Genomic DNA, 14356 nt, shown 5'->3' with positions numbered 1-14356 from the left:
TTTGATGAATGTAATGAATTTAGGTAAGTGTTTAGGAGTGAGTTATGCCATCTAAGTTAAAAATTATGTGTATGCTAATAGGCTGAACTACAACAGCTTGTATGAAACATTTGTATGCCTCTGTAAGTTGAATACAAGTATCTGTACAAGTTCTGTTATGAATTAATAGTGGGAAGGTGATTAAAATGTTCATGATCAATAGTCACATTTGTAAATATGAGATACTTTAAAATCTGTGTATATGTACTTGCTAATTTTCTTTGCTACATAAATGCAATGAATTGAGTTAAACATATAGAATTGAGTTATGCCTTCTAAAGTTTAAATTCTTTAAGTATAGTTTCTGATGATAGGTAAATTGCTTCGACCTGTATGAAATGCATTCCAATGTGGGGGTAAATTAATGTTGATCTAATTGTTTATTTCGACATGCATGCATATGGTAACTTTCTGACTTGATAAAGTTATGTCAACAGTACTATATTCTATGAAGCATATTAAAGAAACATTGTTCAAAATGGCCATTGTATTAAAATAATACAATGATGACAATTGAATATGAACCAATAAAATAAGGAAAAAGATTGGTGAACACCCTTCTCCATACCACTCTTCCATACACCCCTTATGTGGCATGGGTATTTTTGAAATTTCACACAACTTTCTCTTTCTCACCCTCTTCTCTCTCTTAGATCTCCCTTTCTTCTCCCTCTCACTCTGCCTCTCACTCACTTCCAGTCGTTCCCACTCTCTCCCTTAAACAGTGAAAACTCAACCTGGCCTTCTCCTCCCACTCTCACAGTCGTCGGCCGTCAGAGTCATGCAGGACTGTTCAATCTCTGTATTGTGGTGCTTGTTGCGGTGAATAGTAGGCTTATTATTGAAAATTTGATGAAGGTTTGTCTATCTATCCGCGAAATTTGAATTTCCAACTTGTAAAAAAAATGCTTTTTATCTGTTTAATCAATTTTAATTTTCTAAAATTTTCATTTTTATATGTAATTATATGTTTTGCAGTATGGATGGTTGATTCGATCCGGCTTTTGGTTTAGTTCAAAATCGCTGAGAGATTGGCCCCTCTTCATGTGTTGGTAATGGGTTTGATGATCCTCTTTAAGAATAGACTTAAAAGTTGATTTGAATGTTGCAGGTTGTTGTTCTACTTCATATTGTAATTACAACTGTTGCAATTATCTATCCAGTTTTAGTCATCCTCAGGTCAGTATAGACTTAAAAGTTGACTCCTCGACTTCTATCTAAACTAATTCAGACAATTGTTATCATTCATGTATCATATATCAATTTTGAAGATTTAAATATATAAGCTTCATTTGATGAATGTGTTATAGTCATGAAATTATGTCAATATCTAGGAAGGGATGTTTGAACATTATTTTTGCATCATATTAAAAAAGTTTCAAAGCTGTTTGAGGAACCTCATTTTAGTGTTTGGTTCGTATAAAGTAGAAGTTAAATTATATTTAAAATTAATATAATTAGAAACACAGAAGGTAATTTCAAGGGAACAAACAATTGGGAACAACTTTGTGGCTTCTTCATAGATATTCATGTCATGTGATAAAGGCCTTTGACAGACATTCATGTAACACTTGCAAGCTCTTAACTGACTATTTGATCAAAGTAAATCCCTGTGTTTCTTGAGCATAAAAGTTGAGCACATCTGTGGCATTTATTTTAAACATTGATTTGGCTTATGATGGATATGAATAATATCTATAATAAAAGGTTCTTCTTGGTCATTTCATGGGCATTGGTATTGTGAAGATATCTTATGGATCCGTGGCCTTACTGTGCAGGTGCGATTCTGCTTTTTTATCTGGTTCCACGTTGATGCTATTGACTTGCATAGTGTGGTTAAAATTGGTGTCATATGCACATACAACCTATGATATGAGAGCGCTTGCTGTTTCAAATGACAAGGTAGTGATTAGTATTTCGATAAATATAAGAGGTTATGCTATATGTTCTATGTGGTTTTTAGTTTTTGAACAACAAATTCCTGCGTGATTACACTGTAGTATGTGGTTCTAGTATTCTAATTGTTATAGTAAAATCCATTCTGCTTCCACTTCCAATCCTCTGTTCTTGGCTTCTTGCTGGATGGTGATATTATGCTATAATCTGTTCAAATGAGTGTGTGATAAAAGTTATGCTTTTTCCCCTTATTCAATCATGTTACCAGTGGTATAGGGAGAAACAGTGCCTGATACTTTGAATATGGAGTACCCACACAATGTGAACTTCAAGAGTTTAGCATACTTCATGGTTGCTCCTACATTATGCTACCAGGTAACAAAAGTTTTTAACTTAAGTGTTGATATATGTAATTCTTGCATGTAAAATTATTGTGTCATCGTTGCATCAATTTGGATTCTCAACTTTGTTTTATCTTGGTTTTTCGGGTGTCAAACATGGATTACGTTTGAACCTTTTTAACCTTTGATATCTCATTTTTTCTTGGGAAGGGAAAAAATAAGCAAAACCCTTGAGAATCGAGGTCCGGGAGTTGTTTTCGCTACGGGAAGGTGTTAGGCACCCATAACGACTATAGTATCCTATAGGAACCGTCTTTACTTTCTACGCGCGCGCTTTATTTTTAAATGCTATTTGAAAAGTGATATTTACACCTAAGAGTTTTCTAAGTGAAGAATTGGAGGGAGAAGAAAGCGTTTGAAATTTTATTTTATTTGAATTGAAGGAATTTTGATTCCTTGCCTACGTACCCTTTTAAGGGATCAAATCCACCGTAGTTCTCTTCCAAAAAATGTTTTTGTTTTTGTTGATTGATTTTAAGCTTGAAAATTGGAATTTTTAAGAATGAGAGAGAGAGAGGCCTCAAGGGCATGAGATTGTGAAATTGTGAGGTTTGATTAGTTATTTTGCAAAAGGAAGTCAAAGTATGATTAAAATTCATTAAAGTTTTTTGTTTAAGAAAATAAAAGGAAAATCAATGGGATTTTGATCCCAAAGTTTATTTAGAAAATGATTTGAGTGATATTGTTCATATTTTTTTGGAAAATGATTTTTCTAAGTATAAAGCCTAAGCATTCATCTAAACATTCAATCCTAAACATACATCTAAACATGCATATCCTAGCCATACATCTAAAGTGAAGTGTGTGCATGTGTCGGTGCTTGTGTCGGTGTACATCATTAGAGTCCATTGTCCTTTACATCATTGGCCTAGATACATTCTATGGTCTTGCAAGAAATCAAAATTGAATAAAAGTAAAGTACAAGAATTCCTAAATGTTACATTCTAATTTTTGCATGAATTTTAAGGTGTAAGAAATAAAAGGATGAGAATGTGAGATGGAGGATGAAATGCTCATGATGTATGAAACATGTAGTAGAGTGGTTAGTGAAAATAAGGCATAAAATAATAGAAAGATAGGCAAGGAAATACTAAACAAAGAATAGTAAAAATGACAAGAATAAAGTGCCAAAATGTAGTAAAAATTCACCTAACCTCTCAATAAGTACATGACCTATAATTCTCCTATCATAAGCAATTTTCAAAGACTTCATTGTATTGTAAGTGTGAGAATTATAGGGCATATTCAAGTCAAGGATCATGACATGTTTTTAGGCACACTTAGCACTTTATTTTCACATACACACATTTACATGACTTGTAAAACAAGAAACTAATTACACATATTCACATGCAGCAAGAAACACATACAAACAGTAGCTAAATCCTCACAAAATCATATGGTATAGGTCACAAACATTCATCAAGAAATTGGAACTAGAATCAAGCAAATTTTCACAAATTTTTTAATACCAAACATCTCAAAATAGCAAGGAAATCATCACATTATTATTTCCAAGTTTTAATATGCAAAAATCATCACAAAAATACCACAAAACTATCAAGAAATGTGTATGAAAATTTTTAGGATTTTTAAAGAATTTTTAGACACAAGAACATATAAAACTTCACAAGTTTTAACAAACATAGTAAACAATTAACTAGAAAATGTCACATATTTTTTTTAATCAAGATTTAACACATAATAACATCACAAAAATATCAAGAAAATGATCAAGAACACATAGGAATGTTTTAGGAATTTTTAAAGGGCTTTTAGACTCAAAAATACAAGAAATTCACAAATTTTAACAAAAGAAGTAAACAAAATACCAAAAAATACTACATATATTTCCCTCAAGTTTTAACACATAAAGATATCACGAAAAGGTCAAAAAAAATTTCAAGAACATCTGAAAAATTTTATGGAATTTTTGCAATAGTTTTAAGCAAGGCAGGGGGTGTAACTAGCAAGCAAGCAAGTGTATATAGCAAAAAACAACAAAAAAACGAAAAAAGAAAGGAAGCCTAGGCCCAACCCAGACCTGCATGGATCCTGGATCATCCAAACACATCAAGGACGTTGGATTGATCCAGGATCCTGAACCCTAGATCAGACGGTCAAGATACATGGTTCAGGGACGAACCAGACTGGTTCAACTGAACCGGTCTGGTTCACTCCCCTTTATAAACAAGAGAAGGCCGGTCCAATTCATTTTTAACCCTACTTTCTCTCTCTTCACTCATTCTTCTCTCCACTTCTCTCTGAAACCTAACTTCGCCTGAAACTGGGGAGGACGACGGAGGACGGCGGAGGAAGATGAAGATTCATCGGAATCTTCATCTTATCCAACGAACTGATGCTAACTTTTGAATTAATTACCCAGAAATGTTCGTCTTCCTCCCTAGTTTACGGATCTACGATTATTTTTGTGAAACTGTGATGAAAACGAAGTAGATCGGACCTTGAACTTACGGTTTCTAGGGTTTTCAATTTTTTTCTAATCTTCTTGAAACTAAACCCTAATCTAACATATTTTCTTCGCTGATGATGATTATAAACTCTGTTTTCGAAAATAAACGGTGGATCTTTGAGGATTGGTGTTCCTAGGGTTTCGTTTCAAACCTTTTTGAATCTTTTCGAAGTTTTAGCTTCGATTCACCGTTTATTTTCAAATTCGAGCCTTCGATGAAGATTATAAGTGAAAAACGAGAAGGTTCTTGAATATACCTGTTGAAAACTGGAGATTCGAACCAAGAGAAAGGTGAGAAAGATGTTTTAAGCCTCTTCTTCGTCTCTGATGTATATTTTGATTCAATCTTCGAAAATAAATCGAAGCTCCTTCGTCTTCTCACTTTTCGTCTTTTCGAACTTTTCTGGTGTTTGATCTTCTTCGTTTTTTGCTTCGATCCTCTTCTTCTCTTCCTTCACCAAATCCTTCGTGATCGTAAACTCGTCTTTGACGATGCTTTGCTTGAATTGCGAAGGTGAAGATTCAGTGATGAAAATTTTTCTGAGAATCTTCCATGAATTTGAATCAATCTTATGCAGTAATTGTTGAATTGAGTTTTTTGTGATGAAATTGGTATGAATTTGTGATGAATTGAGGTGGTTAGAGTGGTTTCTGATTCTGTTACGGTGATTTTTGTGGTGGTTGAGAGTTTGTTACGGTGGCTAGGGTTTTGAGGAGAGAGAGAAAGTTTGTTAGGTCCTTTTGATGATGTGTCAGTGATTGAATGGTGATTGTCCTGTGCATTGATGAGTTGGCCTCTATTTATAGGCCAAGTGTGATATTCTGGACCAATGTGGGACTGCCACGTATCCTTGGACTGATGCCTTGGACTGAAACTTGGACATGGGCCTCTTTGCAATTTCTGGAATTTAAAGGACTGACCTGCAAAAACTTAATAAGAAAGGACAAAAACAAACTAGGTACGAAATAGGGACCATTCTGCAATTATTAAAAATTAAAAGACTAAAAAGAAAAATAACAAAAAGGACTAAAATGCAAGTGTTAGAAATTGAAGGATTAAAGTGCAATAAAAATTTAAAAATAAAATTGAATTAAAATGGATAAATGGAAAATAACGTAAAGTGAAACGATTAAAAGCAACAAAACGGACTAAAACGAACCAATTACCTAAATGAGGTACTTTAAAGTAACCTCTCTCTGCCAAAATTTCGTGTGAAATGACCAAAATGCCCCTGGGGACCAAAACGACTCAAAATGACTCAGATGCAATTTAAAAATGGATTTTTAACAGGGAATTGAAGCAAGAGCTTTATACAAGCAAATTAAAAGACTCAGAGACAAATTTTAGAATTTAAACAGGGTTTTAACATATGAAAAGACTAAAATGCCCCTAGAGGCTGAACTGACTCAAAATGACTTCAACTGTGATTCTTAAAATGGATTTTGACATAGAATTGAAATAGAGACTTACTCAAACCAATTGAAAAGACTCAAACAATTTTTAAAGGACTAAAATGAGTTTGAATGCAGGAAATGACTAAAATACCCTTTTTCATGAATTTTGCAAATAACATTGAAATAATATGCAGAGAAATATGCAATTGATCAGAGACACATTCAAATGACTTGAAATACAAGAGAAATGGAATTGGGCTAGTATTTTTAGGTCCAAAATTAGGGTATAACAAACTTCTACCGACATTTGCATGCATTTATTTTTTCTGATGAAAGCACATACAAGGCACTGTTCTGCAAATTTATTTATGACTATATTTTTGGTTTGGAGTATGTCTGAGGTTTTTAGAGTAAGGGCTGTCAGAATCAGTTGCACTGTTTCTCCCAAGTTCTCTCTTCATTAGTGGATTTTTTTCTATGGACTGCTTCCTCAATTTGTCTCTGATCTTTAGATCAATTTGTCTGACTGTCTATTCTGTCCTCCTTTTGGTCATCTGCTTAGCTTTTATAGCCTCTGTTGGGTTTTGACCCTGATCTTTGATGCATTTTGTCCCAGTTGCGGTAGATGTAGTTTGGCTTCTCCTATCTAAGCTGTAGTTACAACCCTTACTTCTGTCTCAAATGTGATTGGTCTCGGCTTATTTGCATGTACAATTTGGCTCCATCTCTTGTGCTAAATGTGGTCTCTCCCTAGCTCTTATCTCAAATTTTTCCTTCAATTTGTGGGTTTGAGGGTTGTAATTTAGGGATTTTGTGTTTTGAAAATGGTTTTGAAAAATTACATTGAATAATGTTAATAATTGAAACTTTGATTATAATTGTAGTAATTTCTAAGTGTTTCTTTGGATTCAATTGTAGGATTGAATGAAGAGTCAAAGGCCTATGCTGAGATGCTTTTTGATACTCTTGCTCGGCAAAGAGGAATTCAAGGAGGTTCGATTAACAAGATCCAGTTTAGGGAGTTCTGGGACTGTATTTCAGACCAAAGCTTTGATACTAGGCTCAAAATATTCTTTGACATGTAATTCTTTGTTTTAGTTAATGTAAGTGTCAAATATTTGTTGAATGCTCCATAAACATATCACCAACATTAATGTAAGTGTCAAATATTTTTTGAATTTTATTTTATTATGTGATGTACTAATTCGGCCATGTATATGATATGGCTAACTTATTTAGTTTTATTATTTGAAGCACTTATTCCACCATGTAAATGATATGAGTAAATAGTTTAAACTCGAATACATATATCGCTTTAAAATGCCTTAAAATGATATTGTTTTCACTACATTTTATCACTTTTGATATTTCAGTGATAACTCGCCTTAAAATAATATTGTTTTCACAGGAAAATTATGTATAACCAAATATTTGAAGTGTGTAACCACAATTTTACAAAGGCGTAACCATGTTTTTTTTCTTTCATGTGTTTAAAACTAGTCGTGAGACATTCTAATTTACGAAAAAATGGTTACGCCTTTGACAAATTATGGTTATATTGTTCGTTTATTTGGTTATCTGTAACTTACACGTGCAAAAAAAAAAAAAAAAAGCAATTCAAGCCAATTGTCAGTGAGACATTCTAATTTACGAAAAAATAGTGGTCACGCATATGTAAAAATGTGGTCATACAGACCATATATTTGGCTAGTTTTTCTTTCCCAGGTGTAAATAATATCGTTTTAGGCGAATCGAACGCATGATCTCATTTGATCACTGCACTAAAAGCATTTCCAACCATAAATAACATGTTTTACAATCGGCAAGTTTATCACGCCTAAGGACGGACAAGTTCTAATTTATGAAAAAATAGTGGTCACGTATTTGTAAAAATGTGGTCATACAGACCATATATTTGGCTAGTTTATATTTCCCAGAAGTAAATAATTTCGTTTTAGGCGAATCGAACGCATAATTTCATTTGATCACTGCACTAAAAGCATTTCCAACCATAAATAACCTGTTTTACAATCGGCAAGTTTATCACGCCTAAGGACGGACAGGTTCTAATTTATGAATAAATAATGGTCACGTATTTGTAAAAATGTGGTCATACAGACCATATATTTGGCTAGTTTATATTTCGCAGATGTAAATAATTTCGTTTTAGGCGAATCAAACGCATAATTTCATTTGATCACTGCACTAAAAGCATTTCCAACCATAAATAACCTGTTTTACAATCGGCAAGTTTATCACGCCTAAGGACGGACAAATTCTAATTTATGAAAAAATAGTGGTCACGTATTTGTAAAAATGTGGTCATACAGACCATATATTTGGCTAGTTTATATTTCCCATATGTAAATAATTTCGTTTTAGGCTAATTCATTGATATAAAAACATAGTACTAATACCACAGCAACAGAACTGAGACTAATCTTCTACTCCAAGACACATGATCCTCAATAAACAATATAATTAAGCATATGGTCCAATAACATATATAAGCATATATATAAAAATATATAAGCATATATATAAACTAACAGTTGAGTTAACACTCCATCATCAAGATTGAATCAAATAGACAATAGGAAACCCAAATCCAAAGTAAATAAACTAGGAATTAATTAATTAATTCTCTTCATCCAATTCCTGCATTTGCTTGAGGACCTCAGCACAGCCAGAAGCAACCTCCTCTTCCATGTACAACATAGCATTGGCAAACCTGTCATTGGAGGCAATGCTGTTGTAACGGACGAGAATAACGCGTGCTTGGTCACGCCCAGGTGCTCTTTCGCTACAACTACGCTCAGGACTGTTTATTAGCTTCACATCACACACTTCATCTGCGCGATCCTGATCCACATAGATTTTATATTCTCTGGTTTTGAGAAAACAACTTCGTTGTTGTTCCTTTGCTTGCATTCCAGCATAACCTCGGCACCTAAACAAATTCATTAATCAAACATAATATTGTGTTAACAAACTACCATATGGAAAATGTTCTCCATGAGGATTATAAATTAAAAGAATTCCCTTTTTATGCTTCTAATTAAATTATCATTAGTTTCTTCTGATTTATTTGTATATAGAGAATAAACAACAGTAGCAACAACCAATGGTTACATGAATCAAACAATCCCATAATGTTCTATCATATAATATATATGTATTTAACTCATTAATCTCCAGATCTTTGCATTACAAGTAATATTCAAAACAATAAAAAAAACACATAAAAATGTAAAATTTCACAATACAATAAAAAAATGTAAAATTGAATATTCTTATATCTAACTAGTCAAAATAATCTATTGTTTCAAATAATCTGGTTACAAAAAAAAAAATTTAAAGCAAAATTGAAAATGAAACAACACCATTTCCAAAAATTAAAGAATTTAAAGTACATAATAGTGAAATTAAACCAAAAGGGTGAACAAATTCGAATGAAAAACTTAAACTTTGTACTTTAAGAAAGAGATCTGAGAGTAAAAAGGGGTTACCAGCAATGTGAGTGATAGCGGAAGTTTCATAACCAGCTGTCATACCCTAATTTTGGACCTAAAAATACTAATTCAATTCTTCTTTTCTTGCATTTCAAGCCAATTGAACTGTCTCTGATCAATTACATCTTCCTCTGCATTTTATTTCAGTGTTATTTGCAAAATTCACATAAAAGGGCATTTTAGTCATTTCCTATGTCAAATTTTCTTTCAGTCTTTTAAAAATTTGTTTGAGTCCTTTCAAATAGTTTGAATAAGTCTTCATTTCGATTCTATGTCAAAACCCATTTCAAAATTGCATTTGAAGCCATTTTGAGTCAGCTTAGCCCCTAGGGGCATTTTAGTCTTTTCATGTGTTAAAACCCTGTTTAAATTCTAAAAATTGTCTCTGAGTCTTTTTTTGTTTGTATAAGTTCTTGCTTCAATTCCCTGTTAAAAAACCATTTTAAAATTTGCATCTGAGTCGTTTTTAGTCGTTTTAGCCCCAGGGGCATTTTGGTCATTTCACACGAAATTTTGGCAGAGAGAGGTTACTTTAAAGTACCTCATTTAAGCCATTGGTTCATTTTAGTCCGTTTTGTCAATTTTAATCGTTTCACTTTACGTTTAGTCAATTTTACCAATTTTTAATTCAATTTTATTTTTTTTTATTATTTTTTGCACTTTAGCCCTTTAATTTCTAAAATTTGCACACTAGTCCTTTTGTTACTCCTTTTTTTTCTAGTCCTTTAATTTTTAATAATTGCATTTTTTGGTCCATTTTTTCTTCTTCAGTCCTTTAAACATTTTTTAAATTTGCAATTAAGTCCTTTTTTGTCCAAAATTTTGCAGTCTGGTCCTTTTAGAAATTGCAGGTCTACCCTCAAAAGTTTCGAAATTGCACAAGAGCCCTCAAGTCCAAAATCCAGCAAGGGACGAGTTAGTTACAGGCCCAGGACACATGTCACCATCTCAGTGGGTCTCCAGTACACATGGCAGATTATAAATAGTGCAGTGTCAGAATTGGCCACAGAATAAACGCCACATCACAAACACCATTTCACATTCTCTCTCCAAAAACCATAGATCAAAATTCAGAATTCTCCAGAAACTCAAGAACATACAAACCCTAACCGCACCAATTGAACAAAAATTCAACAAATTAATGTTGATTCTCAGAGATTTCTTGAGAAATCGTCATCATCGAATCAATATCCCTGCAATTCAAGCTTGAATTCGACACCAAAAGGACGAGCTCAAGCGATCACAGAGACGAGAAAGTGAGAAGAAGAAAGATCGAAAGATTCGAATCAGAGAAGAGGAAGAGAAATTTCACCAGTTCAACCACAACGTAGCATTTACCAGAAAGCTCAGAGAGGATCTACGAAGGATTCCTTCGTCTTCTCACTCGAACCTTCAGGTATATTCCAAGAACCTTCTCACTCTTCACTGTAAATCATCATCGAAGGCTCAGAATTGGAAATAAACGGTGAATCGAAGTGAAAGCTTCGAAAAGATGCGATGAAAGTTCAAAACGAAACCCTAAATTGAAAAAACATGAAGATTCACCGTTTATTTTCGTAATCAGAGTTTAGAATCATCATCAGTGAAGAAAATAGGACGAATTAGGGTTTGGTCTCAAAAAAAATTAGGAAAAGAGTTGAAAACCCTAAAGACCGTAAAGTTTCAAAACCAAACCTATTCGAATCAGCGTAGAACAAAACGTTTTGAACGATTTCCTTCAACAAACATCCAGATCGAAACGTTTCGAACAATTTTCTTCGAAAAAATATCAAGAACAAAACGTTTTGAACGATTTCCTTCAACAAACATCCAAATCGAAACGTTTCGTGTACAAGCTATGCTGATTCATGGTTTATTTGTGATTTATGGCTTGAATCCATGTCCGTAGTGAGTGAAAACCATGAGAGAAGCCATGAGAGAAACGAGAGAGTCTGAGGAGAGAAAGAGGAATTAGGGTTTGAAATGAATTGGACCGGTCATTCTTGTTTTTATATAGGTGTGAACCGGATTGGTTCATGCGAACCGGTCTGGTTCACTCCTGGATCTTGTGTCAACCGTTGATCTTGCTGTTTGATTAGATGTGTGGTCCTGATTCGTTCCTTTCGTGTGTCTCTTTGAGCTTATCATGCGCCATGCATTCCCAGCCCTTAGATCTAGGTTTGTGATGGACTTGGGTCGATCCAACGCCTCTGAGGCATCTGGATAGTCCAAGATCCACCATTAACCCTGGGCTTGGGCCTAGATTTCTTCCTGTATTCGTTTTTTAGTGTTTGTTGCTATTTTCTATACTGCACCTTGCTGTTTGCACCTCCGTTGTGTCTAAAACTTTTGTGAAAAATCTAAAAATAACTCATACACGTTTCTTGGTGGTTTTGTGATATTTTTGTAACATTTTTGCACGTGAAAATTGATATAAAAATATATGTGTAGTTTTTTACCATCCTTGTTAAAATTAGTGATTTCTTGCACATTCTAGGTCTAAAAGTCCATTAAAAATTCTAAAAAAATTCATATAGGCTTCTTGATAGTTTTGTAGTATTTTGTGATAATTTTTACACTTTGAAAATTGGTAAAAATAATGTGTTGATTTTCTTGATAATTTTGTGTTGTTTTGTGTTAAAAAAATTTGTGAAAAGTACATGTTCTTGACCCCCAATCATGATAAATGATGTTTGATTTGTGGAGTATGAATTTGCAATGGATTTTCTTGCTGTTTGAAGTGTTTTAATACATATGAATATGTTGTGTGAATTTACTTGCCTTACAAGTTATGTGAATATTGTTTGTAAAAAAATCAAATGTCAAATATGCCTAAAATATAGCATGATTCTTTGACTTGAATGTGTTCTTGTAATTCTCATCTTGTTGATTGTGATAAGAATCTTTGAACATTGTCATGACATGGGAATTATGGGTCATACACTTGTCTTGCTATCATGGTAAATTTTAGGCATACTTTGCTAAGAGTTTAGTCACCTTTTTTAGTTTTTTTTTGCCACTTTGTTTAATATTCCTTTTGCCTATAATTTTCATGCCATTGTACCTTATCCTACTAACCATTTCATTTCATGTTTCATTCATTCATAAGCATTCCTCATCTCATTTCATTTCTATAGCTTTAAAGACTTAGTATGTAATACTTAGGAATTTTGTAATATTTTTCTTATGCTTTTTAAATTTCTTGCAAGACCATAGAATGTATCTAGGCCAATGATGTAATAAGGACAATGGACTCTAATGATGTACACCGACACAAGCACCGACACATGCACACACCTCACTTTAGGTATATAGTTAGAATATGCATGTTTAGATGTATGTTTAGGATTGTATGTTTAGATGAATGTTTAGGCTTTATACTTAGAAAAATCAATTTTCCAAAAAAATATGAACAAAATCACCCAAATCATTTTCTAAATAAACCTTGGGATTCAAAATCCCATTGTATTTTCTCTTTTCATTTTCTTAACCAAATTTCAATGAAAATTAATCATACTTGACCTCTTTTGCAAATAACTAATTCCACCTCACATTTTCACAATCTCATGCCTTTGAGGCCTCTTTTCCTCATTCTAAAAATTCCAATTTTTGAACTTAAAATCAACCAACAAAAACAAAAATATTTTTGGAAGAGAACTACGGTGGATTTGATCCCTTAAACGGGTACGTAGGCAAGGAACAAAATTCCTTCAATTCAAATAAAATAAAAATCCAAAAACATTCTTCTCCCTCCAATTCCTCACTTAGAATATTCTTAGGTTTAAATAACACTTTCAAAATAGCATTTAAAAATAAAGCGCGCGCGTAGAAAGTAAAGATGGTTCCTATAGGATACTATAGTCGTTATGGGTGCCTAACACCTTCCCGTAGCGAAAACAACTCCCGGACCTCGATTCTCAAGGGTTTTGCTTACTTTTTCCCTTCCCAAGAAAAAATAAGATATCACCGGTTAAAAAGGTTCAAACGTAATCAATGTTTGACACCCGAAAACCAAGATAAAACACCAGCACGGCAAGGGTCACATACAACACGACCCTTCAAGCAGAAAGGGTTCTTGACTGGGCGAATGGCCATAACCATCGCTGGAAGAACACACAAAAACAACAAAAAAGCAACTCTTGAAGCCATAGTGAAGGATGAAGATTGAAGAAGATAGAAGAAGAATGAGAAATGGTTTACTTATGTAGTTGTGTGATTGAAGATTTTCAATTAAAAGGGTGTGTCAGTGGAGTAAAGTTGGAGGAATGGGAAAATGATAAAACTAAAGCGCGTCTTGTATGTTCCCCAAATTTTTTTATTAATAAAATGTGCCACATAAGGGGGTGTAGGAGTGGTATGCCACCTATGGTGGTATGTGTATCAGCACTCATAAAATAAAACGATTTATTTTATTGATGTCTTGCTTAGTTTATCTAAGCAAATTTGTGTGAAAACCAAGTCTATAATATAAACTTGATGAAATACATATTAATTGATTAAGAGACGTCTTAATCAATATTTGTGAACTTAACGAATTCGTAGACAAAAACCCCGGGAAGAAAAAGAAGGAAATAAGACTATGCCACCCGAAAACGACAAGTGATGGGAACCCAACCTTTATGATTGGAGATCCCATGAAAAAGGTTCAATGGGAAAAACAA

The 14356-nt window shown here is 33.4% G+C and overlaps 1 protein-coding gene and 1 pseudogene across 2 annotated transcripts; one reads left to right on the top strand and one right to left on the bottom strand.

The window, feature by feature from the left end:
* The first annotated feature begins 550 nt into the window (after nt 1-550).
* Nucleotides 551-7508, top strand: LOC146922728 (diacylglycerol O-acyltransferase 1C-like). The gene is made up of 5 exons (XM_085715520.1): nt 551-897; nt 1018-1218; nt 1818-1941; nt 2212-2310; nt 7123-7508. The coding sequence occupies exons 2-5, from the start codon at nt 1142-1144 to the stop codon at nt 7126-7128; spliced, it is 306 nt and encodes a 101-aa protein (XP_085571646.1). The 5' UTR covers nt 551-897; nt 1018-1141; the 3' UTR covers nt 7129-7508.
* A 1155-nt stretch (nt 7509-8663) lies between these two features.
* On the bottom strand, nt 8664-13905 carry LOC146922727 (protein DOWNSTREAM OF FLC-like; annotated as a pseudogene). Its single transcript, XR_015012569.1, has 3 exons — nt 13725-13905; nt 9714-9750; nt 8664-9154 (listed from the first exon to the last, which is right to left on the bottom strand). The product of XR_015012569.1 is annotated as a protein DOWNSTREAM OF FLC-like (transcript).
* Between the last annotated feature and the right edge of the window lie 451 nt (nt 13906-14356).

This window comes from Medicago sativa, chromosome 5 (assembly GCF_051527215.1).
Source record: "Medicago sativa cultivar Bolivia chromosome 5, Bolivia_mono, whole genome shotgun sequence".
NCBI lineage: Eukaryota > Viridiplantae > Streptophyta > Magnoliopsida > Fabales > Fabaceae > Medicago > Medicago sativa.
The sequence above is the reverse complement of the archived record's forward strand: the minus strand, read 5'-3'. Positions and strand labels throughout refer to the sequence as shown.